Source organism: Malania oleifera, unplaced genomic scaffold, assembly GCF_029873635.1.
Source record: "Malania oleifera isolate guangnan ecotype guangnan unplaced genomic scaffold, ASM2987363v1 ctg494, whole genome shotgun sequence".
NCBI lineage: Eukaryota > Viridiplantae > Streptophyta > Magnoliopsida > Santalales > Ximeniaceae > Malania > Malania oleifera.
The window spans coordinates 68,806-96,553 of record NW_026652026.1 but is presented as its reverse complement, the minus strand read 5'-3'; the positions used below and the strand labels follow the sequence as shown (position 1 = coordinate 96,553).

The 27,748-nt window shown below is 39.8% G+C and overlaps 2 protein-coding genes across 3 annotated transcripts; one reads left to right on the top strand and one right to left on the bottom strand.

Moving 5' to 3' along the window:
* The first annotated feature begins 960 nt into the window (after positions 1–960).
* Positions 961–12,259, top strand: LOC131147201 (reticulon-like protein B16). Of its 2 annotated transcripts, XM_058096970.1 has the most exons (6): positions 964–1,249; positions 1,395–1,553; positions 9,929–10,109; positions 10,195–10,336; positions 10,834–10,903; positions 11,801–12,259. In XM_058096970.1, the coding sequence occupies exons 2-6, from the start codon at positions 1,406–1,408 to the stop codon at positions 11,965–11,967; spliced, it is 708 nt and encodes a 235-aa protein (XP_057952953.1). In that variant the 5' UTR covers positions 964–1,249; positions 1,395–1,405; the 3' UTR covers positions 11,968–12,259. The 2 variants fall into 2 exon arrangements, with proteins under 2 accessions (XP_057952954.1, XP_057952953.1); XM_058096971.1 differs by having other exon boundaries at positions 961–1,553; positions 11,838–12,259.
* Positions 12,260–12,453: 194 nt separating this feature from the next.
* Positions 12,454–16,586, bottom strand: LOC131147203 (uncharacterized). The gene is made up of 7 exons (XM_058096972.1): positions 16,143–16,586; positions 15,693–15,741; positions 15,424–15,526; positions 15,219–15,314; positions 15,052–15,126; positions 13,832–13,901; positions 12,454–12,872 (listed from the first exon to the last, which is right to left on the bottom strand). The coding sequence occupies exons 1-7, from the start codon at positions 16,479–16,481 to the stop codon at positions 12,798–12,800; spliced, it is 807 nt and encodes a 268-aa protein (XP_057952955.1). The 5' UTR covers positions 16,482–16,586; the 3' UTR covers positions 12,454–12,797.
* Positions 16,587–27,748: the final 11,162 nt, after the last annotated feature.

Sequence of the window (27,748 nt, the reverse complement as noted above, 5' to 3'; positions counted from 1 at the left end):
CCTGTGTTTACAATATTGAAAAAAAATTAGATATTATGTTATTATTAGTTGTTCGGAGCCTAGTCTAAGGAAAAAAAAAAACCAAAAAACAAAAAACAGAACCAAACAAAACCAAACTCAATAAATTGTAGTCAGAAAGTGATCATGAATTCTCAAGTGGCGTCAAGTGCATAGTTACATTATAATTAAAAAATTATCTCCCTCTCTCTCTCTCTCTCTCTCTCTCTCTGAGGCAGATGGACCTTCATTTTAATTTTTCCCACCCTTTGTCAACTTTTTTTAGGTGATAACCTTAACTGAATGAAATTAATAAGCATGAGTCCTTAATTGTGCTAATAAAAAATTTAAAGACAAACAAATTTCAATTATTATAATAAGGACTAAACCAAGATTTCATTTGATTAAAGTTGCTTGAAAAGAAAAAAAATTTAAAAAAAAACTAAAATACAACTCATTATTTTTAAAATTATTAAAACTAAATTATATAATAGGTATAACATCACCTTTCGTTTTTACTAATGTATGTATTCGAAAATAACAATGAACCCATTCAAGCAGATATTTCGATCCTTTTTCCCCGGACCCCCTACGCGGGAGCTTTCTGCACCGGGTTGCCCTTTTTTTTTTTTTATGTATTTCTTTTTATACAAACTTGTCAACTTTATTAGTTGCAAAATTGAACAATTTTTAAATTTAATTTTAAAATTCATTTATAAAGAAATTGATTTAAAATAATACTATACTTGACCTATGTAGGCTCATATTATGAGTTCATTTACTTTTTTTTTTTTTTCATTAAGTTTGTTTATAACTTAAACTATTAAGTTATTTTATATGTTATTTTTGTTTTTAAATTTTCCTTGTCCTTTTTTTTTTTTTTTTTTCCAGTTATAAATGAATCAGGTTTATTTAAAAGCTTGGTTATTTAGGCTCGGTAATTTTAAATATTTAATAAAGTTGGTTAATATATTATTTAAGTTTGAACAGGACTCGAGTAGAGTTCATTTAAGCTAAACCAAAATTTCAAATATCGTTTTGCAATTTGAGAATCAAGCTAACGAATTTTGCTGCTTCTGTACTCATCTTTTTTCTGGCTTCTGTCAACTTCATAACCGCATGTTGAGATTCGTCGTTTGTTCTCACCGTTCCTTGAAGTTTTAGGGGCACGGCCGCCGAGAAGGCTCGTTCACCCAACACTTCTGCACATTTAGGGTTTCGAATATGTCGTGTCCGAAGGCCTTTTGCTACAGTTCCGGGATTACGTTTTTTTTTTTTTTTTCTTTTTTGGAATAATTGCGCTTTCTGCTGTAACATTATCCAATTCGAGCAGTTTTGAAGTATTACTTTAATTTTTTTTTTTACGTTGAACGAGGCATTCATTTTGGCTTCCATAGGAAGTTGATCAATGGAGAATTCATCAGATCTGTCCAACACGGAGGGCGATGGAGATGGCAGGAAGGATGCTTCTGGCACTTCTTCCACGTTTACAACCTCCAGACACCGATTATTTGATCGGCAAACGCCGATTCACCAGATTATGGTAGGAGGTAAAGGTAAGATTCCACCACCCTTGCCCGTTATTTCCAATTAAATCCAATTCAATGATATCGCTTTTTATTTTTTCCTTCCCAAGTTGACACAATCTGTTCCCGCTATCAAAGAGGCACATGTGTAATATAATTTTGTAATTATTTATGGAATTAATTGGTACTTGGCATTTTTATTTTATTATTATCTTTTTTTATGATTTAATTAAAGCGGCCTTATTTAGAACTTGGATTTTAATTTGGATGGATTTGGATAAATTTTAATATAATTTTTATTACATCTTATCCAAATCTAGCACAAATCTAAATCCAAGCCTTTCCAAATATAGGGTCAATTCTTTTTCTCTCTCATTAATATTTACTCTCCAGCCTACCATGAATTATTGGGAGTCCCTGAGCAAATATGACTAAGTAATAGCAAATTTTTTTTATTGATATTTAAAATTTATCCAGGGACATTTTAGGATGTTAAGAATTAGACACCAACAAAACAGTTATAGGTAGCTAGTTATGAGGGATTTATGTTTCATTGTAAGTGATTACGGGATACCTGATATTTTCCTATATTGTCACTCACTTTATTATTCAACCAATATTTATGCAAGGATGGTTTAGGGAATAAAAAGTGGACATCAAGTGGGAAAATTCTATTTCTATAGAATATACATATATATTAGTTCTTTGGTAACTAGTTGCTACACCCACATGGAGCAAATTTTCACCATTGTCTTGGACGGCAGGGACAAGAGTAAAACTAAAAGCAGCCAGTACTTATTTTAACAAGTGGCATGGGCTTCTTTTGGTACCATTGATAGCTTAGCTCATCTCTAATGCATGCATACTAGCTCGAATGCAGTTCATGCATCATGGTGCAAAGTTGTCATTTTTTTAAAGGGCTACCATCACTCCATGATAGGAGTTAGCTCTGTCCTGTGCCTTTGCTGGATTGCTGCATATGATGGTGATGTGCCTGCTTTCATTTTCAAGTCCTAAGATACTTCTTTTAGCTGTTTTCATATGTCATTTTTTTTTTATTCCAATTTCTCTTCTGTACATATTTGTACCACGGAGTGTTAGCTTTGATCAAGCAAGGGTGAATGTTTTTGTATTGTAAAACCTGAATTACAATAACAACAACAAACCAAACCTTAAGTCCCACTAGATGGTCTTAGTGACATGAATATTTTTCTACCAATTCACACAATCGAGGGTATTTTCCTCGGACAACTTAAGAGCTATTAATTTTGAATTAAAAACTGATTTTAGTCCCAGGGGGCACACTCCAATGATTTGCACTTTGGGTTCCATCTTGGTGTTCCCCCAATTTTAAATCCATTGAGATGGAAAAGTTGCAAATTTTCACAATAATTACACAGTGGAAATAAAGTTAAAGAAAACCAATTTCCTGTGTTGGAATTAATTGTTTTAACTTCTATGCCAGCTTTGATGCTTCCTTGGATTTGCATATATTTGCTGAAACCATCTTTTGAATAACTTGTTTGGTTGTTACATGTCAGCAAATTAGAACTGCTATGTGAGCAAATAAAGAATGAATTTCTTTTTATAAAATAGCTTGCTAGTTCAGTGGAGTTTGTAATCCTGTCGACTTCCATGTCCTGAGTGCAGCTTATTTGCTTCATTCAACTGATTTTGTTCCTTCCCATGAAGAAAATGGTGGAATCACATTCATTGACGCGAACTGAAAAACCTTACTGATTTTTTTGATAAGATATACACTTCACTGATAAGGTAGAATGGTGTTCTTGTTGTATTATTTTTGTCTTTGAAGGCTGTTGTCCACCTTTGTCCAGACAAATGCCTCCTCTATTGAGATTGTTGGTAATAGAAAGTTGAAACATGTTCATCTTGCAATATTTAATGGGCCACTAGGCTTTATTAAATAATGGGTATTCCAAAAAATTTCATGCAAGTTCAAAGGTTTTTATAATTAATAGTGGTGTGCCTATTTTCTTTTGTGGATGGATTGGCATTCAATCTGTGATTCATGAAACCAAAGATTGGATAACTGCTCATGGAAGTTGCAATCTATAAATAAGTACATAATGGAAATAAGCAATATTTGCTTCTACCTCACCTTGGGGTAGGCTAAGTGTCACAGGCTGACTATTTCACACCTTTATGAATGGACCGTGCGGCGCTAGTTAAAACACTCTTGGTTAACTAGTCAGCCTATCGTTTACCACAATTCAATCACAAAACACTTTTATTATCGTTAAATCAAATATTAGCGGACGCAGTAAGCAATTATGAAAGCAGTGGCAAGTTAGCAGTAAACATGGAAGCAACACACTTCATTAATAGCAGCTTCGTTAACATTGTCTATTTAGCGGGGGAGGCAAGTAAGCTAAACACGTTGACAATAGCGAGTGAGTTTTACAAGATTAATGAACACTCACCCTTCCTTAAAGAGCTTTATATGCAATTCTCATCCTGACACTAGGAAACATCAAAGTGACTGAGGAGTCATATTGCCTTATTTGGCTTAGGGAGAAGTTACTACTAGAAAATAAATCTACACTAGTATTTACATGATGGAAACTTATCCCAAACGCACGAGACAAGCGGTCATAGGCAAGCATAATGCCTTGAACAAACTCGGCTCGTGACGCTCCCCCATTTATGCGGTTGACGTTCTTGTAGACTTTGACGCTAGGTACACTTCTACTTTGTCTACGAACGGTTGCATATCTTTTGCGGAAATCTAGCTGATTTCTTCATCACCAAGGCCTTTCCACTTCACTAAGGACTCCCGTTGCTTCTTCCTTAAGGATATGAATTCTCTGTCTGCAAGGATATCTTCAACTTCAAGTCTATCAAGTTGCACTGTCTTCAATTCTGCTCTGGTTGGCTGACTTCTGCTTGAATCTTCAGTGTTGGCGTTGAACGGCTTAAGGCAGATGACGGGAAACACATGATGCACTTTCATCCAAGTCGGAGGGTCGATTCTGTAAGAGGCCTTCCCGACTTTGGCCAAGATGGGGACTGGTCCTTTATATTTGCGAAGTAGTCTCCTATCTTGTCCTCTAGTGACCTGATTTGTTCAGGATTGAGCTTAACAAGCATCAAGTCACCTACGTTGAAGTGCTGCGGTCTTTTCCCCTGATTTGCCCACTTCTTCATCCACTTAGAAGCTTTCTCTAGGTAGGCTCGGGCAATCTTTGCATTCTTTCTCCATTCTTTGATGAAGATGTATGTCCTGAGACTCTTTCCTCTGTACGACTCATCCACTGTGTGAGGTAATAGCGGTTGCTGACCTGTAACAAGCTAAAAAAGGCTCTTGTTTGTTGTTAAGCTCCTTTGGGCATTGAAACAGAACTGAGCCACATAAAGTAGTTGCACCCAATTCTTCTGGTTGACATTGACGAAATGGCACAAGTATTCTTCTAGTAGCCCATTGATTCTGTTCGTCTATTTGTGGATGGTAACTCGAAGAGATTTCAAGTTGTGTACTGAGGATTTTGAAAAATTCTGTCCAGAAGTTGCCGGTGAATCTTGAGTCTTGGTCACTAACAGTGTATTGGGGAACACCCTAATATTTTACAATATTCTTAAAGAATAATTGTGCCGTCTCCTTTGTCGAACAGTACTTTGGTGCGGGTATAAATGTACCATACTTTGAAAACTTGTCTATAACCACAAGTATAGACCACAAGTATAGACCCTGCATCTCCCACTCTGCGCCAGTTGGTGATGAAGTCTAGTGAGACACTTTCCCATGGTTTCGATGGTATTGGTAGGGGCTCCAGCAGCTCTGCAATCTTCCTTCGCTCCACCTTCTCTTGTTGGCAAGTGAGACAAATTCGGGTTTAGTCAACCATATCATCACACATGTGTGGTCAATAATACCTTTGCTTCAATAAGGCCAAAGTGCGCTGCCATCTTGGATGTCTGACCCACATAGTATCATGACAATGTCTTCCTCAGATCACTAGCTTGTGGCACAAAGAGCTGGCCAAGGGTCATCAAAAATCCGTCTTTCATCCAGAATTGATGTGCTTTCCCTTCTTTGGTCAGCTTCATTAGGTTTTGCGCAATTGGATCTTTGACTAAGTTCTCTTTTATGCGCTCCCGCATCATCGTGGTTACAGTACTCATAGTCAAGTGTGCTACCATTTGCAAGGCCGTCAGCTCGGTCTTCCTACTCAGTGCATCCACGACTTGGTTCAAGCGCCCCGTCTTGTGCTCAAAGGAGAAATCAATTCCTGCCAAGAATTCCTGCCATCGGCCCTGCTTTGGTGTCAACTTCAGCTGTGTGAAGAAATGGCTAACACCCGAGTTATTTGTTTTCACCACAAACTTTGACCCAAGTAGGGAATGCCTCCATATGCGGAGACAATGTATCACCGCTAGCATCTCCTTCTCTTGAGCTATGTATTTTCGCTTTACTTCACTAAGCTTACGACTCTTGTACGCAACAAGATGTCCTTCTTGTTACAAGACTCCTCCAAGGGCGAAGTCTGATGCATCTGTTTGCACCTCGAAAGGTTTCATGACATCCAGAAGAGCAAGTATCGGATCTCTCATTATGACATCAAGTCATCAAAGGCTCCCTGACACTTCTCAGCCTAGTTCCACGCATGACCCTTCTTTAGTAGTTCTGTCATAGGAGCCGTTCTCCGTGAATAACCCTCTCTACGAATTCCTTGTAATAATTGGTAAGGCCAAGAAAGGAACGCAACTCCTTCATTGTTGTTGGGATCTTCCAATCTTGAATCGCCCTTACCTTCTCCATATCCATCTGGATATGACCTTTCTCGATCACATGACCAAGGAATTTGATGCTCCGCTGAGCGGAAGTGCACTTCTCTTTCTTCACATATAGACAGTTCCCCCTTAGCCTGTTGAACACCTTCTGTAGATGCTCTTCATGTTCCTCCATAATGGAACTATATACAACAATATCATCCAGGTACACCACAACAAACTTGTCTAGGTACTCATGAAATACTTGGTTCATCGAGGTGTCGAATGTTGCAGGCGCATTTGTCAACCCGAATGGATTGACCTAGAATTCATATGCCCCATATCGCGTCACACAAGTAGTCTTCAGCTCATCCCCATTTGCAATCCTTACTTGATAGTAGCCTAACCTCAAGTGAAATTTAGTGAAGTACTTGGCATGATTCAACTAATCTAATAAATCAGCAATCAATGGAATAAGATACTTGTTGTGCACTGTCACCTTGTTGAGCGCGTGGTAGTCGACACACATCCACTTGCTCCCATCATGTTTCTTTGGAAACAACACCAGTGCTCCGAACGGTGCTTTGGAAGGGCGAACATATCCCGCTTCCAACAGCTCATCAAGTTCTTTCCTTAGCTCTGCTAGCTCTGGAGGCGCCATCCGATATGACCCCTTAATAGGTGGTTTCAATCCTGACAACAACTCGATCTTATGCTCCACGCCCCATTGCGGAGGCAAGTTATGAGGCAGCTTGTCCGACATCACCTCCTTATACTCATCCAATACAGCTTGGATGGTCGTAGGCACTAGCTCTTAGCATACTTCTTCATCTACCACCATCGTGGCTAGATATGTCTGCTCACCATTTCTCAACCCCTTCTTGAGTTGCATAGTTGAAAGGAACTTCCCATCGTCTCCTTTCGTCGCAACGACTTGCACCATGCACGAGTGATCTCCCATCAAACACAGGGAACCAACAGAAGGCATCAACACTGCCTTCGTCCCCATCAAAACTCCATTCCCAAAATGATTGGAAAGTCATCCAATGGCACTGCTGTGAAATTTGCATGACTTTTCCACCGTCCAAGCTTCACAGTCACTTGCTTGGCTACTCTCAGAGTAGGTTGGGCTACAAAATTCACTGCTTTCATCCGTTCTGTATCCTTATCCAAGGATATGTTGAGTCTCCATGCTTTTGGTTGCGAAACAAAATTATGAGTAGCCCCGGTATCCACCATAGTGCAGGTACTCTTCCCATTGATCCTCAAGTTCACAATCATCAGTCCTTTTGCTTGTGTAACCTTCGGTGCTTTTGCCTGCTTTTCCAATGCCTTCACCCGCCGCATTGCACCCATCCTCGGGGTATCCTCCTCTTCCCCATCACTTTCCACTATCTGCTCTGCAGTGGAAGCCTGTAAGGCATTAAGTGTTGCTTTGTGAGGGCACTCAAAAACTCTGTGAGGGCCTTGACATAAGTAACACAAAATTTTACTCTTTCCATTGGGTGTGTTTAACCCTCGAGACAATGAAGCTTCTTTTGAAGTTGATGCTTTATAGTCGGCTCCCCCACTTTTGGGTTTGCCTTTCTTGAAAACTTTTCGTTGTTTCCCCCTATGCCAAACTCTTTGGACCACCAGCATAGTCAGCCAAGCATTACGCTGCAGCTTGTGTAGTAGACAAGTCTTGAACTTTTTGCCTATGAAGTTCAGTTCTTGCGCACGGTTTCAACCCCTTCATAAAATAAAACAACTTGTCCTTCCCCGATATGTCCTTGATATCCAACATCAAAGCAGAAAATTGTTTCACGTATTCCCTATTGACCCAGTATGCTTGAGGTCTCTCAGTTTTTTCCTAGCATTGTACTCAACATTCTCAGAAAAGAATTGGGCCTTGAGCTCTCTCTTCAAGTCTGCCCAACTATCCACTACACAATGTCCATTTTCAATTTCATTGTACTTAGTACGCCACCACAGTTTGGCGTCACTAACCAAGTACATGGTCGCAATATCCAATTTCATCTATTTTGAGGCCTTCCTCATAGCACGAAAGTACTGCTCCATATCAAATAAGAAGTTCTACAACTCCTTGGCATCATGGGCACCCCCATACGTACTGGGTTCTGGTACCTTGGTCTTGCTAAACCCCGGAGTGTTAGTTTCCCATAGCAAGAACCATGAGATTCATCTTTGCATCTAGATCAACTATTTGAGATTGCAAAGTTTCCACAGCGTGGTGAAAGTCCTCTGATATTTCACCTATCAAACTTGCTTGATGCTTTTGTGACCCCATCACTTCATCAACAAGTTTCTCAATTGGGCCATCTCCATGGCCACATTGTTGGCTGTTGTCTCAGCTTGTGCTTCCAGCACATTGATTCTCTCAGCATTGGTTAGCGCTATGGTCATTTTTCCAAAGCTTTCCTAATCTCACAATGAAGGCAACTGAATTCACGTAGCAACTAATCGAGCTCTAATATCAGGTGTCATGGGCCGACGATTTCACACCTTTGTGAATGGACCGTGCGGCGCTAGCTAAAGCACTTTTGCTTAACTAGCCAGCCTATCGTTTACCACAATTCATCTATGAAACACTTTAATTATCATTCAATCAAATATCAGCTGAAGCAGTAAGTAATTATGAAAGCAGTGGCAAGTAAGGAGTAAACATTGAAGCAATGCAATTCATTAACATTGTGTGTTTAGCGAGGGAGGCAAGTAGGCTAAACACGTTGACATAGCTAGTGAGTTTTACAAGATTGATGAACACTCACCCTCCCCTAATGTGCTTTATATGCAATTCTCACCCTGGCACTAGTAAACATCAAAGTGACCGAGGCGTCATTTTGCCTTATTTGGCTTAGGGAGAAACCACTACTAGAAAATAAACCTAAACTAATATTTACATGATGGAAACCCATCCCAAACGCACGAGACAAGTGGTCACAGGCAAGCATAATGCCCTGAACAAGCTCGACTCGTGACGAGGCATGCACAAATAACATGGCTAACCTTCCCTCTCTTGTGCAAAGAGCGTGGTGGCAGAACTAGTGCACAAGTGGATTGAAGGGAATTGGGACCTTGGAGGCATTGTTGGATTATTTGACAGTGTGAGGAAGAGGGAGAGGGATAGGGAAGGGGATGCCTTCTAAGATTGGATAGCTTGGGGTTTGTTTCATTTAGCCCTGTGAAGTCCTGCTTCTTGTGTGTGCATTTAATGGTTACATTCTAGTTACATGATGTCAAAAGGAGCATGAAACATGAAAGAAAAATATTTACACTTTCCCCACCCACGATTTTTGGTCTAATTTCACTTGCCCTACTGTGACTTTTTATACAGTCTACCTGCGTGTAATTATTAAAATGGATAAAAGAGACTTAATGGTGTTGAACCAAGCTGACCTTGAGCAGTAGTGCAATGCTTTAAAATTTTAAACCACAAGTGGCAAGTGGAGCCAAATTTGAGGTGGGTGAAGTATATTTATCCCTGCTCCCCCCCCCCCCCCCCCCCCACCACCAAAAAAAATCCCCCTTCTCCTAAAAAAAAATAGGAGAAAGAAAAAACATAGGTGAACATGTTATGTCTTTAATATTATCTCACTTTTTATGCTCTTTTTTAAGTTTTGATTTCTATAGTCACAGCTATTCTATTACTTATTCAGGATTTCCTTTTTCCTTAGCTGCTGATGTGTTCTTGTGGAAGCGGCGGCATGTTTCTTTTGGCGTCATTGTTGTTGCTACTGTTGCATGGCTTGTATTTGAACACTCTGGATTGTCATTCTTGTCAATATGTTCCAATGTCTTGCTGATTTTGATTGTATTGTTGTTTCTTCGAGCCAACTACGCAGTCTTCAGAAATAAGTACGGCTATTCTACCCTCTATGTGCATTTGGTTGATAATTTTACTTTGTTCCTGTGCTGAACCCATCATCTCTCGTATGAGCAGACAATCGCATACTTTGCCAGAACTGGAATTGTCAGAGGAAATGGTCAATAATGCTGCGGCATCATTTCGTGTTAAAATTAACTATATGCTGCTTATGGCTCATGATATAACTCTTGGCAAAGATTTTAGACTCTTTTTCAAGGTCAGTTTGAATTATTGTTCGGAATGCAATTTTTTCATTCTGATATTTGTAATTTTGTATCAAAACATCATGAATCTATTTAGGCATCAATCAGGCGTTAATATATATTTGCTTTAAAATATATTATTAAATTTTTAGCGTAGAAATTCAAAAATTTTGAGAATGGAAGAACTTCTATATAAGATCAAAATGTCAATGAATTCGCCCCAAAACAAGTTAATTCCATGAGATAGAGAGAGATGATTGGGTTTTGAGAAGCCCCTGGCTAATACTTTAAACCTATCGTATAATAAGGGCACACCGGAAACACAAACCCATCTCTCAGTTGAGCCTGTGACAAGGTTTCTAGGAAACCATTGTGAGCTTGCATGTAGGATAGCTGATTTACAATATGCTTACCATTGAAACCATAATGTTCTTTCTTTGAATTTTGATACTTCTTATCTAACTTATTTTGATGAAGAAAATATATCACCACTTTATTTTCCATTTGACAGGTGGTGGTCTGTCTATGGCTTTTGTCCGTCATTGGTGGCTTCTTCTCTTTCTTCACGCTCGCTTATATTGGTATGTATTTCGTTCTCATCCTGTCAAACTGTTCATCACATGCATTATACTATTATAGGGTAAAACTGTCTCTTGCTTCTCTCTCCTCTCCTCTGGCCCCTAAGGGTTGGCAATCGTGATCTTGTCATTCATATTCTCCCTTGGAAATCTATTCACATGGTACTGTAGATTGGGTTGTTTGGACATCTCTGTTTTGGAAATTCGACCTGCTCATTGTATGTATTAAGCATGAAACTCTGTATATTTGTGTGTATGCGTCTCTTCTTCTTTCCCCAAAGATTCTTGGATAGCATTTTAGATTGGGGTCGTTGGGACATTCGTGGGGTATTCAACCAGCCAATCATCTACATTAAAAAATTGAGGGTAAAAACACCCTTGTCCTTGCATAGCCCTGAAGGTAGTTAATATGGAGACGTGATTAATTACCAGATAAAATAGACTTTTAAGTGCTTTTGAAAAAATGCAGTCATTTTGTGTTCATTGTAAAACAAATGCTCCATTCTCTCTGCTTGGGCCCTAAGAGGAACTCTCTGGGGACAAGGGAACTCCAGTAGGATGCTTCAGAAATGAGAAAACAGAGATGCTTGCACTTTATATATATGCGCACTCGATACCTGTTTCCAAAGCGCAAGCAATATACACTATGATTATTATTGCTATTATTGTCATTATTTTGAGCTAATTTATTAGGGCATTGCTCTCAGGTGCATATTGGTTGAAATTTTTTTATCATCGTCCTGGCTTGCTTTGAAATCTGAATCATGTTATACTAGGTGTGACAAAGAAATCACTAAGGAATGAGCATTTCCTTGCACTTTTGCATGGATTGTGTATGAAACCACTGTGTCAATCAATGTAATTTTTCTTAACATGTCTTTTTGTATGAAATGACGACAGGAACCATTGTTTCCATGATACTTCCTGCCGTGTACAGCAAATATGGGGAGTATATTGATAGATGCTGTGGATTGATTCATCGAAAATTTTCAAAGCACTACAGAATAGTGGATGAAAGTTTTATTAGCCGGCTTCCGCGGAGCTTATCCAAGGAAAAAGAGACTTGAATTAGACACATCTGACAATGATCTGAAGTTGGTAAACTGCGGATGGCACGGATTGCAGACTTCTCCATTTTGCGTTGACATCAGTACATTCACTGTTTCCGTTTTTATTAGATAACGTTTTGAGTCTTTTGACTTACGGCACGTTTAGGTGAATGGTTGTGATTTGTTTTCTTTCCTTTGTGAGAATGGTAGAGCATGGAATGTCGATGTTTTTTGTACGGATCTTCTTGGAATAACCTTTGTTTACTATTGTAAGCATCAAAGCTAGAGGTTCCATGAATTTTTGCAGAAATACTTTGTTGAGGTTGGCATAGATATGAGGGATGAAATAGTTTTCTTTCATAATTTTCATCCTTGGTTTAGTACTGCAGAAGTAATTTGAAGCACAATATTTTTGATATTTGAAGCCCCCAAATCCATTAATTTTTGTTCTTGAAAATTGGCAGTAATTGATGATAAGAAGTTAATTTGGGAATGAAAATTTTTAGCCGACATCAAATGGCTTGAAATGTTATGTTGCAGATTGGTTTCATTCAACAGATAAAATCGGTAGCACAGTAACATTTCTTTCCAAGACAACTCTTTTGAAGTTCCCTGCGTTTGCTAACGCATTAGTGCTAAGGTTTCCAAAATTTTTTGAACAAAGTATTCCATTAGATGTTGGAATAGCTGAGTAAGGATGTGATGGTTTTCATCTCCATTGATATTAATGTGCATGAAATGTAACTAAGAAAAAAAACACTTGATTTAAGCCTCAAATTGCGACCAATGGTTGAAGCTGGCAATAATAGATTAACATGAGATTGGAGTATCCTGTGCATTCTGCATCTTCAATTCTTCAGTATCTCCTTTGCTTTTTCCACCCAAGCATTGTAAATCTCATCCAAAAACAAAACAAAATGCACCTGCAAAATAACTTTTGACGTAAATGCTGCCAAATTTGCACGAATACTTTACAAACCAAACCCTAAATAGTAATATTGGTTCCATTTAACCTCCCCTTGGGGGAAAAAAAAAATTGAAAACAGAAAATCAAATAATTAATATTTTCACTGATGTAGAAGAGAAGATAGGCAGAGCTCCAAGAAAAGCTTAAACGTATTCCTAAAGAATTCACATGGAAAATAAGGGCTACACTCACATAAAATAAAGATGGGTAAATTACACACAGAAGTTTCACTAAATTGCAATTTATTCCCCAGAGTTTTCGGAGCTGTTTGGTTCACAACATCTTTCAACATTCCCAAAAATATTATGCCCATAATATCCCATTCTCACTTAGTTTTGGAACAAGTCACCTGATAATCTCACATTTTTAGGATTGAAGAATTTCCATAAAACATGAGAATCCCATTCCCATGCTCCCCCAAGCGCTTCATAATTTTGGGACCTAGTTGAACAACATTATTATTGAGATGGATTTATTGGGGTTATTTATGATGGTTGAAATTTTGAGGAAATAGATTTAATTTAATAAACATTCTAGCAATTCCTTGTGCCAAAATTCAAAAGAATCTTATAAAGCAAACCAAATAAAAATATTCCTAGTGGAAAATCTAGGAATGTCATTTCAAGGGAACAATTTTTATCTCATGAATCAAACAGCACATTATTTAGAAGTTTCATTTTTAGCTTCGGTAAGATACTTAATAGTTGAATAAATCTATATACAATTTACGACTACAGGGCAGGAAGTCAAGCGCAATTCAGTATAACATCAGGGAATTAAGATGCCATTTACCAAATAAAGATAATAGAGAAAAAAAAATTGCATTTTGAAAAATGTTTAAAAAGTAGGGGCCAAAAATAAAAGAATTAAGTATAGAAATAGAAGTAACATGAACCAGAGCCTTTAAATGCATACCTCTTTGAACTCATTTGCAAACGCAGTAACTGAAGATAAGGCTACCCTGGCAGCTTCATCAAAAGGATACCTAATACAACAAGACATGAGAAGGGAAAAAAAATTGTCTCATCAAAAACAACAAAAATTTAGATCCACTTTTGGAGTCATTTCTAATTAATTTGTTCTCAGTAAGCTGTCATCGTCCTCGACAAAATTTGAATCAAACAAAAATCAGTAATCATAATCAGTACCAAATGAAAAAGAAATATTACATGAAGGTGCTGTTTGTTTTCTTAGGGGTTAAAAAAAAAAAAAAAGAGGAAACCAAGACATGGATTGATTCATGGTCATATAGAATGGTGAAACTCCTCATTAAGAAGCAATCCTACAAAGCTACATCATTGACAATGCATTGGATAAAAGCTACATTTTGAAGATTTTGCACAGAGCAATATTGAAGAGTTTGCACAACACAAGCCAAATGAAGATTGTAATGCAAAGCTAAAACAAAAAAGAAAGCAGTTTTTCTATCTTGAATAAATTATAACTAGGCTGCAAACGAAATGAGCTGCTCAAGAGCTACTTGGCGCTTGGCTTGATAATAGCTCACTCGAACTCATTTATTATGCTGAACAAGTGGGGCTCAAATGCACATTTCGAGATGGTTAGTTAAACAAGCCAAGTTCGAGCCGAGTCATACTTGGCATGATAGGCTCACAAGCTTGTTGAACCAGCTTGCGAGTGAGCTCTTTCGCCAGCTCGTGAATTGGCTTGATATTAGGCTCATTACATAATTTTCTAAAAAAATTTAAATATATTTCACTTCAAATATTGTCAATTATCATGATTCTCTATTTGCAAGCTGGTTCAACAAGCTTGCACACAAGTCTTTTTATTATTTTCTAAGGTGCCTGCTCCTGTGACCATGGTAGTAACGAGTGTTTTGAATTAATTCAAGCATCCTTTTTTTTTTTTTCCCCTTCAGTCCCATTAAAACTTGTAATGTAGATGGAGTGTCCTTGACCATTTTGATTTTGTAGTGATTATCGCTGTCTGGATTTATAAAAAAAAATAAAGATAATATATTTTGTAGTGATTATGGCTGTCTTGATCTAATGAATGTGGACTTATAACATAATAATCAAGTAAAATCCCATAAATTTTTCTTTTGATAATGACAAAGAACAAAATCATTAAAAATAAACTACATTGCAGTGTTTAGCATTAAGAATACTTACCGATGATGACCACAAGAGATGGCAGGAAAAGCAATGTATTGAATATTATTCTCTTTAGCCACCCTGAAGCTGTTCCTGTAACCAATTTGTGTGCAAGACAAAAGTAACAGATTTACTTAGGATGATGAACAGATTAGTAAGAAAAATAATAGGAAGAAACAACATACCTGTATGCATTTTTCAGAGAAGCTTCAGGGTTACTGTCCATGTCATAAATGGGCCCAACCGTATGAATTACATGGGATGCAGGCAATTTAAAACCACTGCAAATTGTAAACATGTTAGCAAACTGATTATGTGCTTGGTGCTGCTTTTTAAGATATAAAACTGGATGATACAATCCCAATAGTGGAATTAACTATAATAACCCACGGGGTAATCCTTGCTTCTCCGGTAGGGCGGCGAATTCCAGGTTGCACTTCCGGGACATTGTAGCAAGCAGCATAAAGTTCTGGACCAGCAGCTCTATGTATGGCTGAAGAAAACACAATCAAATTATGATAATTACTCTTCCTATTTTTGCAACGTAGAATAATTCATTATATAAGCGCACACAAGATCATTCTCAAATCAACAAAAACCTTTATGGTTACCATAATTTCATTTAATAACATTTTTAATAGAGGGTTAGGGTATATTACCCCCATCTGCACCACCACCTCCAAGCATTCGCTCATTTGCTGGATTAACCTGCATAAAATATTTTTAATCGGGGATTAAAATGCATCAAACGATCATTTCAGTAGCAATACATATTCAATATCAACCCTACCACCTTGAGTAATTTAAAAAATCCCGTGTTTTAAAATCATGAAATGATGAAATTGTAAAAATTACCCGCGATGCAGTGCATTCAAAAACCCAATTTCGATTTTTATTCGCAGATAATTTCACGCACAAACTCATGATATTAAATCGGGCCATTACATAATTTTCCTCCTCATTAAACAACAAAAAATTCATGGTAAATGCTAACAAAGCCAAGGAAGCTCTTTGTACCAATACGAATTAACCGTGCAATAATGAATTGATTATTCCCAAAAGGATTAACAGAGAGAGAGAGAGAGAGAGAGAGAGCGAGGGAGGCGTACGATAGCATCAGAAGAGCCGTCGACGAACCACTTGGTGATGTCTCCTTTCTGGATTTTGAGAGCAGAGGAGGGAGACAACGCGAACGAAACGAGTGGAGCGGGATCATCGGGGCCAACAGTAGATAGCGAGGAAACCGTAGCGCCGGCGGCGTCGGCCATTCTGGAGGAAGAGAAGAGAAGCGATGGGGATAGGCAAGCGGTGAAGTGTGTGATTAGGGTTCGAGCGAGGAAGGAGAGAGATCTTGGAGTAGGGTTCGGATTGGAGGGAGGGCTAAGGAGTGGAACGACTCCACCAGCAGCGGCAGCAGTGAGTCGTCGCCGTTGGCGGATGATTCTCATCTGTTTTTCAGAGTTCTCGATGCTTCTCTCCCGTCAATTATCAAGTAGTGTAGTGCGGAATTCGGGAACCACTGCATCTCCACCGTCCATCGTGCGATAGTGATTCCTTTACCCACTTCAAATTTGTTCTTTTGCGGGCAGGGGGAAAAAAGAAAGGAATGATCGTTTGGATAATTGAAGGGTAAAAAATGATTAACATTATTTTATTAAATTAATTTTTTATTTTTTTTTAATGCTTGTAAACTTCTTGACGAATGTTCTTTTTTTTTTTTTGGATTACGAACCGGATATCTACGTATCCGTTTTACGGTCCGCGTGACTAATCCTGGGCCCCTTGAAGTTGATCCCACAACTCCAAAGGGAGGGTAAATTCAGGAGTTCAGAGGTGGAAATGAGCCTAAGAGGGTTTGAAAACCTGACCTCTTGACGAATGTTCTTGCTCTTAGGGTTGCATGGGAGTCAGCCAAGTCAAGCTTCAGCAATGCCCCAATTTTAACCAGGTCATCCCAAGCAAACCTAGTAAAACAGGACTTAGCTTTGAAACCTAAAGGACCCGAAATTTTAAGATTAAGACCCTGAGTACCCCGGGATTTTCAAAGGAAAAGTCGAGTACTTTTAAATTCCCCTCAAGCATCTTTAGTGGAGTCCCTATAATTCCTAAAGTCATTGTAGGCTAAGACGTATGGTCCTTCAACAATTACAAAAAGAAGAAAATTCAAAAAGAAAAAAACAAAACAAAACAAAACAGAAACACTGCCATGCCCTCCTATCTCATGCTGCCAATTGGAAGCCCCCAAAATGCCTACAAATCCCAGCTTGCCACCTGGATTACCCACCTACGCAGAGAGGAAAGAATAAAGTTGGTTAACATCAGAAAAGGAAAATGTAAAAACAAAAAGGAGGAAGATACCATGTCCTCCTATCCGGTGCTACCAGCTGGAAGACCCCAAAATGCTCGCAAGTCCGGGGTTGCCACCTGGACCTTCACCAGCACACAAAAAGGAAAATGGTACAATTGGTTAACAAAAATTCAAAAATGATAAAATAAATCATACGTGTAGGTTGTTAAAGGGAATTATCCCCTGACACAGGTCGTTGGTGGGGAAATTTGTTAAGGAAAGGGAATTATCCCCTGACACAGGCCGTTGGTGGGGAAATTTGTTAAGGAATTGGCATCAAATGCACTCTTAGACTCCCTATAAATAGGGAGTGCCGGCTGTAAGAACTTGACCTGAGAAATGTGGATTAAATAAATAAGAAAAGAGAAGGAAATTTAAAAAGGAGAAAAATAGCAAGGCTCGTCGACAAGATTCCTTTTCTTGTCGACGAAGTCTCTTTGGTGGTTTGCCAACGAAATTCAGTGGTTCGTCGACGAGAATATACCGAGTGATTTTGGAAATTCTGAAATCTCAGGCTCATCAACGAGGCCACTCCGTCATCGACGAACTCCTTTCTTTTGCTCGTCGACGAGTGCGCCAATTCGTCGACGAGGCTGACCGGGTCAAGGGGTCTACAAATATCAATTTCACTTGCTTCATTGCTAAGAAACCAAAATTCTTCTCTCACTCTCTCTCTTTCTCTCTCTGTAAGACGAAGCCAGCGTTCATCGACGAAGACCTTCTGTTACTCGGCGACAAAATGTAGAAGCTCGTCGACGAGGAGAAGCCGAGAGGTTTCAGGAAATCGGGAATCTCAGGCTCATCGACGAGGTCACCGTCTCATCGACGAAGTGTCTTTAGTGCCTTGTCGACGAAGACGCCATCTCATCGACGAGGGCGGCCGAGTCAAAGGGCTATAAATATTCATTTCCTTTTCTTCCAAGCTAAGGAATCTAAAATCTCTCTCTATCTCTCTAGGAACTCGAAATACCTTCTCTCTCTTTCTAGATTTCTTGTACGTTGCTGGAATCGTCGATCCGACTTTACCACGAGGATCAAAGAAGGATTCTCTACAAGTTTTATGGATCAAATCTTGGTTTCGGCCATTTTCAGGTTTTCGCTCAAAATCGAGGTAAGGCTTGGTTTTCTATTATGTTCCGGTAGTTGTGTAGAGAATAGAATTGTGAGCATATTCTGTACTATGGTTTGTAGGTTGTGAGAACTTGGTTTGCTGTTTAGGGGCCGTAGAGTTCGGGATTGACCGTTTAGGGAAAGGTAAGGGGATTCTGTTTATGTCGGTTATTTTTTAAATTGGACTTGGTAGAACTATGATTCGCGGTCCTGCGTGCATTTTGGTTACTCATTTGGGGGGATCTAAGGGGTAAAATTATGATTTTTGCATTTACAATTTTGGGAAAAAGGGGGCATTGGGTTGCATATCTGGTTTTGTTGGAAAACCGTGAATATATTGTGTTTTATATATTATGTTATGGAGATGGTCATGTCTTGACTTGTTAAAAACTGTATTTTGAAAACCATGATTGTTGAGATTACCAAATGAGTGTGGTTTTTTTGGTTATATGAGCATGCATGGTTGTGTTTTGTTGAAATGCAATAGGAACTAGGTTCCAAGTTGTTCCAGGTACTGAAAGAGTGTCTGACTCTATATACGATATAGTATGAAATCGCTGGTCATGTTTGGCAAGAGTGTCCGACTCTATATCCGAGGGCATGAGCCTTACTGGCTGATTACCGAAGGGTATGGATCCACGCCAGTTGAACCGGTATAATGCCATGGGAGTCTAGGACTAGCCATGTGCCAGGGACGGGGTGTAATGCGGGCCGGCTTTGGGCCGAAGGGTGTGACGACATCAGGTTGCTTGATCATGTGTGTGTGCATGTGATGCACTGTATTGGAACTTTATTGTGAAAGTACTAGAATTGCATTGAACTATGTATGTTTTATGTCATGATAACACTCATATGCCACACACCGATATAACCTAGATCTGCCTTACTGAGATGTATCTCACCCCTGTTGTGCGTACATATTTTTCAGATCCTTTGAGTAACCAGAACTAGCACCCTTGTGTGGGAGCGTAGTGGTCGGTGTACTGTGGATAGCGCTTATGTAAGTGCTAGAACTTTTGTTTTCGGGTTGTCATTTTGGGGTATGGTTGGCACCCGGGTTTATGTTTTATGTTATGGAGCCTGTTCTCCTGTTGTATAGACTCTAGTATGGTACTCTGTATGTATAGAAAGACCTTTTTCTACTGTGTATATGTAATGTATATGAATGTGTATAAGGTGTTTGGGAACCCCACGGGGTCAGACTCTCATTCATTTGGTACTATATCTTTGGAAATTTGTATGATACAGGGACATGTTGGATTACTTATTCACCCCTGGGTCCCATTACCGGGTTCGGGGCGTGACAACTTGGTATCAGAGTTAGGTTGTTAGGTCTTGTAGACCTTGTTAGGTGTAGTTATGTGTACATTGTTGAAGATTAAACTTGAAGACCGGCAGCCCACCTCCATTGAAGACCGGCAGCCCACCGTTGTGGACATTGGAGATTTGCAGGCAACCTACTCCACCTACCAGCCCACCTCTATTGAAGATTTGCACCCACCATTGTTGATTATCTATTTTCTGTAATTGCTATAAATAGGTGAGTGTGTGTGCATTGTAAATGTGGTGTGTTGAGAGTTGAAAGCCAGTGAGTGAGCGAGAGATTTTGTTGTTTGAATTCCTCTATATTATTTTTCATATTGAAATATACTTGTTTGGTATTTATCCTCACTGAGTTTCAGTCACATCCAGTGACTGAGTGTTCCTCTCCACCCATCAGTGGTATCAGAGCGTCTAGGTACGTCGGAATTCGCCAAACAGAGGCGAACAGAGGAGAAATTCATTTTTCTTCTCAGTTTTGAAGTTGCTCCAAATCCAAAATTAAGCCTGCCATTCTGCAATTAGACTCTAGACGATTCCAACGGTGGAAATTACGTCTCAAACGGACACTGGGTGAGTATACATGCGCTCCCACGCGCCTCCCACGAAGACAGCGCTCTTCCCACGCGCTGCACGCGCCGAAGAAGACTCCGGCGACGGCGACACGCGCCTCACGCTCCTGCACGCGTCTTCTTCGCCCGATTGGTGAGATCCGACCCGGACAGCGACCCGCAACCCGGCCCAGTGACCAGCAACCCGGATCGGTACCCGCGCCTTGACCCGCATCCGACCCGCTCCCAGCAGCGACACGCGGCACGCGCAGAGGACGCCACGTGTGGTAACGGAACAGTTAACGCCGTTAAGCGGCCGTTAAGTTGAACCGGTTAGTTTAAAAATTCACCAGAATTTTCTATAGCCGGTTCGGTGATTTTTAGACCGGTTCTTTGCAAACCAAAACCGGTTCCTAAGGTTTTTCAATCTTTTAAATTTATTGGTGGCATTAGATTTACCAAAATCAGTCCCCATTTCTCTGTTTTTTATATATTGAATTCGATGGCTAACGGTACTATCCAATCGGTCATTCCAAAATTGACCCGAGAGAATTATGACAACTGGTCGATTCAAATGAGAGCTCTTTTAGGTTCTCAGGATGTCATGGACATCGTTGAAGATGGGTACAGAGAAAGCCCATCAAAAGAAGCCGAAGCAGTTATGCCCGATGCTCAAAGAACGACCTTGCGAGCCGATCGAAAGAAAGATTGCAAGGCAAAATCCATAATCTACCAAGGCCTTGATGAGGCCACATTCGAAATCATCGCCTCCGCGAAGACATCTAAAGAAGTCTGGGACTCTCTCCATCGAACACACAAAGGTGCAGATAAAGTAAAAAAGATTCGTCTTCAGACATTACGAGGTGAGTTCGAATCTCTCAAAATGAAGTCTACTGAATCCATTTCAGACTACTATACACGAGTAACGGTAGTATCAAATCAATTAAGAAGAAATGGAGAAATTCTCAATGACGAGAGAATTTGTGAAAAAATTTTGCGATCTTTAGATCCAAAATATGATTATATAGCTGTGACCCTGGAGGAGACAAAAGACTTGAAAACAATGTCTGTAGAAGAACTTGTGGGCTCACTCCAAGCCCATGAGCAAAAAGTCAATAGAAGAAGTGATGATAAAGCACTGGAGCAAGCTCTCCAAACGAAGTTGTCCCTCACTACAGATAGATACGACAAAGGGGGGACGTCACAACAAGGAAGAGGACGAGACCGAGGATCTCGTGGAAGAAATTCTGGGAATTTTAACTCCAGAGAAGGTGGCAGAGGCAGAAGAGGTCCCACTAGAGGAGGACGAAATCAACAGAGCTATGTCCCACAAGGTAGAGGACAAGGAAGAAGAGGAGGATATAATAATCGCTCAAATGTAGACAAAAGAAACATTCAATGCTACAATTGTCACAAGTATGGACACTATAGCAATGAATGTTGGGGGCGACAACAAGAAAAGGTTAGCGAGGAGGTCAACCTTGCCGAAACTGATCATGCAGATGGAGAGTCATTGATGCTGATGGCACACAATGCAACTCCTCAGGACCAGAGTGTTTGGTACCTTGATTCTGGAGCCAGCAACCATATGACTGGCAGAAAGAACCTATTCTTTGAACTTGATGAGAAAGTTCAGGGGGAGATATCTTTCGGCGATAATTCTAAAATCCCAATCCAAGGGAGAGGAGATGTTTTGATCAAACAGAAGTCTGGAGATCATGCTTACATCTCCAACGTCTACTATGTGCCAGCCATGAAGACTAATATACTTAGTCTCGGACAGCTCGTGGAGAGAGGCTATCGAATTAGCCTCAGTGATAAGCAGATGGTGATAATAGATGCTCGAGGAAAGCTTGTTACTCGAGTTCAAATGGCAAAGAATCGAATGTTTCCGCTCGCCATCCAACATGATACGCCAAGGTGTTTGAGCGCTATCATTAAAGACAAAGACTGGCTATGGCATCTAAGGTATGGGCATCTAAACTTTGAAAGTTTGAAACAATTGGGAAGCAAGAAGATGGTGAAGGGCTTACCCAATATTCATCATCCAAATGTGATATGTGAAAGCTGTATTTTGAGCAAGCAACATAGAAACAGCTTTGGAAAGCAAACCGACTGGAGATCAACTATGCCGCTCCAACTAATACACACAGATGTGTGTGGTCCACTAAGACCATTTTCCAATGGACAGAATCGATAGTTCCTCACCTTCATCGACGACTACAGCAGGAAGACCTGGGTCTACTTCTTGAAAAGGAAGTCAGAGGTATTCGATAAGTTCAAAGAGTTCAAAACTCTTGTGGAGAAACATAGTGGCTTCCGCATCAAGTCACTCCGGTCAGACCAAGGAGGAGAGTACAAAGACGAAGCTTTCCTGGAATTCCTTAGACAACAAGGAATTCAGAAACAGTTCACACCATCATACACTCCCCAGTTGAATGGTGTAGCTGAAAGGAAGAACCGCACAATCCTTAACATGGCTAGAAGCATGTTAAAGGATAAGAATGTGCCTAAGAGTTTTTGGGCAGAAGCAGTGTTATGTGCAGTCTATCTGCTAAATAGGTGTCCAACGAAGAGTCTTGATACAAAGACACCATATGAAGCCTGGAGTACTCACAAGCCCAGTGTGAGTCATCTTAAGGTGTTTGGCTCCATAGCCTACGCCAAGATCCCAGAAGCAAGAAGGACAAAGCTGGATGATAAAGGAGAGAAGTGTATCCTTGTAGGATACGGTGACAGCACCATGGGATATCGACTTTACAATCCCATCAATAAGAAAGTCTTTCACAGTCGGGATGTCATCTTTGAAGAAAATGAATCCTGGAAATGGGACCAGGTTGAATGTTCCAAAGATGCGGAATTGACACTTGAAGGAGAAGAACCTACACAGACAAGAGAAGTGGCTATCGAGCCACAAATTCCTGAGCTGCAGACACCTCCACATGGTTCACCACAGAGGAATGAAGCTCCATCACCAATTGAGCGTGAAATCTCAGACATGAGACCTAGACGAGCTCGAAATCTAGCCGATCTGTATGAAAATACAGAACCAATGGAAGAATATGTAGCTCTAAACTGCCTGTTGCTAACTAGCGACCCAGTTAGCTTTGAGGAAGCTAACGAAGAAGACAAATGGAGAAAAGCGATGGATGAGGAGATTCAATCCATCGAGAAGAACAAAACTTGGGAGTTGACAAATCTCCCGAAGGGCCGCAAAACCATTGGTGTGAAATGGGTCTACAAGACCAAAAAGAATGCTCAAGGAGAAGTTCAGAGATACAAAGCAAGACTTGTCGCCAAAGGCTACAAGCAAAAAGAAGGGATTGATTATGGAGAAATCTTTGCCCCAGTTGCCAGACTTGAAACCATCAGATTACTTATTTCACTTTCAGCACAAAATGGTTGGAAAATTTACCAGCTGGACGTGAAATCAGCATTTCTGAACGGTTTTCTGGAAGAAGAGATTTATATCGATCAACCACCTGGATATCTAAAGAAGGGCAAAGAAGATAGAGTGTACAAGTTAAAGAAAGCACTCTATGGCTTGAAGCAGGCACCTCGTGCGTGGAACATGAGGATTGATGACTACTTCCAGAAGAATGGATTTGAGAAATGTCCCTACGAGCATGCGCTATATATAAAGAAGGAGACAGATGGAAGCATGCTCATAGCCTGCCTATATGTTGATGATCTGATCTTCACCGGCAACAATCCAGAGATGTTTGCCGATTTCAAAAGGAGCATGGTCAAAGAATTCGAAATGACAGATATTGGCCAGATGGCTCATTTTCTTGGCATAGAAGTCATGCAAAGCGAGAAAGGAATTTTTATCTCCCAGAGCCACTATGCAAAAGAAATATTGAAGAAGTTTGGGATGGACAAATGCAACCCAGTGACAACTCCAGTTGAAACAGGATTGGAGTTGAGAAAGAATGAGCAAGGAGATGTTGACCCCACATATTTTAAGAGTCTGGTTGGAAGCTTGAGGTATTTGACGTGCACCAGACCAGATATACTCTACGGAGTTGGACTTGTCAGCAGGTACATGGAGACTCCTGACCATTCCCACCTGAATGCAGCGAAAAGAATACTCCGATATGTCAAAGGTACCATCACCGATGGTATGTTTTATTCATCAAGAGGTAATTGCAGACTTATTGGCTATTCAGATAGCGATTGGGGAAGAGATCTTGATGAAAGAAAAAGCACAACTGGATTCACATTTTTCATGGGAGATACAGCGTTTACATGGTCTTCAAAGAAGCAACCCATCGTAACGTTGTCATCATGTGAAGCTGAGTATGTTGCTGCCAGCTCGGCTGTTTGTCATGGTATATGGATTAGGAATGTACTGAAGTATCTGGGATTTCTTGAAGGTAACCCCCACAGAAGTTTTCATCGACAACCGATCAGCGATTGCACTTGCGAAAAATCCAGTTTACCATGAAAGAAGTAAACATATTGATACTCGGTATCATTTTATCAGGGAGCATGTCAAGAAGAAAGAAGTGGAATTGATATCTTGCAGAACGTATGATCAGATTGCTGACATTTTCACAAAACCACTCAGACATGATAATTTTGCAAGACTGAAGACAATGCTTGGAATGACAAAATTAGGAGAGTCAAGTTTAAGGGGGGATGTTGAAGATTAAACTTGAAGACCGGCAGCCCACCTCCATTGAAGACCGGCAGCCCACCGTTGTGGACATTGGAGATTTGCAGGCAACCTACTCCACCTACCAGCCCACCTCTATTGAAGATTTGCACCCACCATTGTTGATTATCTATTTTCTGTAATTGCTATAAATAGGTGAGTGTGTGTGCATTGTAAATGTGGTGTGTTGAGAGTTGAAAGCCAGTGAGTGAGCGAGAGATTTTGTTGTTTGAATTCCTCTGTATTATTTTTCATATTGAAATATACTTGTTTGGTATTTATCCTCACTGAGTTTCAGTCACATCCAGTGACTGAGTGTTCCTCTCCACCCATCATACATACCAGAGTATAGGATGTGGAAAATGGGTAGAGTAGGTTGAGGGTTGTTTTGTTACTAGATAGGGGCTCATTGGCAGTATTTCGTGTTTTTCTTGAAATGACGATTTTAATAAAATCATGGCAAACCATTGATGAATTTCATGACAGTGCGATAGGATAGGCCTAGACCTGTGAGGTAGTAGTTAACATGATTTGCGGTAAATAATTGTGTTAACCGTACTTGTTGTAGGAGTACTAATAGGTTCCTATTGTATTCTCAGAATGGAGCCAAGGATAATAACTTGGAAAGTGGCTATGAAGAGACTGCGAGCGATGAGTCTCTGTCAGTGCCTCGAGGTTTTATGAGGCAGGTTATGAGGGAGATCGGGCAGAATGTTAGGAGATGCGAACGCTCTCCTACTACTGCGGGGTGTACCATTGAGAGGTTCCCATGTATGCACCCTTTAACGTTTTCAGGAGGACTCGATCCAACGATGGCCGAGGATTGGGTTGAGAAAACCGAGAGAATTCTAGAAGTCCTCCACTGCATAGATAAATAGAGGGTCCTATACGCTACCTTCCAGCTGGCTGGGGAGGCGGGGCATTGGTGGACTGCGGTGAGTCTATTGGAAAAGCAGAGAGCTGGTGTTTCAGAGATGTCTTGGAGCCGTTTCAAGGAGGTGTTCTTTGAGAGATACTTCCCAGCCTCCATTTGCGATGCTAAGGCGGATGAGTTTTCTGCTCTGTCGTAGGGAGATATTATAATAACCCCAAAAAGGGATATACAAGATTAGTGGAGTGATTCCAAAAAAAAAAAAAAAAATTAATTAATCAAGTTTAAAAAAAAGAAAAAAATAATTAAAATTTATTTTTATTTTTATTAATAAAATATATTATTATTGATATTAATTAAATATATTATTATTATTATTATTATTATCCCGAAGCTGAGAAGCTTTGGGATGTTTTTTTAATTCTTCTTCTTCTTTAGAGAACCTGCGCAGAGCCCTCCCCACAATTCTCTCTCTCTCTCTCCTCTCGTTCTCTCTCCCTCTCTCCTTAGTTACATGGTAGATTCTTGCCTGACCGAGAATCAAATGATACCGCCGGATTCCATTATTCGCTGCTGTCATTTCTACTGGAGCGGATCGGTGGTAGGAGTGGCGTAAACGTATCTCCTGGGGTAAGCCAATTTTCTATTTTTCTTTAATTTCTTGTAAATTATAAGCCCGATTGACGAATAGACACTGCCACGAGAATCTAGGAATGATTCTCTACAAGTGTAGTAGGACGGAATTCTCGTGGGGTCGTCGTGGGTAAAACCCCAAATTTATGGTACGAGGGTTATTAAGGGGCTTATTTTTAATTAATTAGAATTAATTTGGAAATGCTAAAATGTTGAGCATCTAGGGTTGAAGTAGGATTTCTGAAATTTAAGGTCCGAGTGAGCGTTGTAGGTGTAATTTTGGGACCCGCAGGTAAAATTCAGAAAATTAAGTGGGGCTGTTAAATGCTAGTTTAAATATTAATTTGAGGTATATGGAGCCTAGGAAGGTTAGGAAAATCGTGAATGTGTTGAGAATTGGAATTATGTGATCTAATGTATTATGTAAAGTACATAAATGTGAATTAATGTATACATAGATATGTAATGAGTTAAAATGAGAAATAATTATTAAAAATGAAAGAGTGTGTGTTTTATAAAATAAATAATTGAGGCGAAGTGAAACTCTTCGCTTGAGGGCTTATTAAGTAAAGTGAGTACCCTGATAGGTATTAGATGTGGCCATTCTTGGCTGCATAACGTGTTAGGGCAGAGGGAAGCTACCTGTATGGGCAGACAATCTTCCCTATTCTCAGGAACTTCGCGGGTAATTATGTGTGTTGGAAATGAATAAACTTGAGAAATGGTTTTAAAGCTTATAAGAGCTTGTGTTGTATATCTATATGATTATGTGAATGTGAATATTAGTGTATTTTCTCAGATAAAATGTTGTTTTGAAAAAAATAAAGCATGTTATAACTGAACTAATATGGCTACACACCGTAAATAATTTATTCCTTCTTACTGAGATGTGTCTCACCCCAATTATCTAAATTTTTTAGGGAATAGTGTTAGACCAGGTGATAGAGTTCAGTGACCATAGGGAGTTGGGACCCTGACACACAAGGCGAGTTTTTGGATTAGGGGATGTGTAATTTCCCCTAGAGTTGGGTTGATTTAAGTTTGTGATGGTGATGTATATATGTGTGTGTAGATACTCTGGGTATTGTATTCTGGATAATGTAATTATACTGTCTTCCGCTGTTAGGTTGTAATAATGAAATGACTTTTTACCCGATACCCAATGCGGGTCGGGTCATATAAATGGTAGTATGATTGTTGAAGTCGCCGATTTGTGAGTGTTTTGG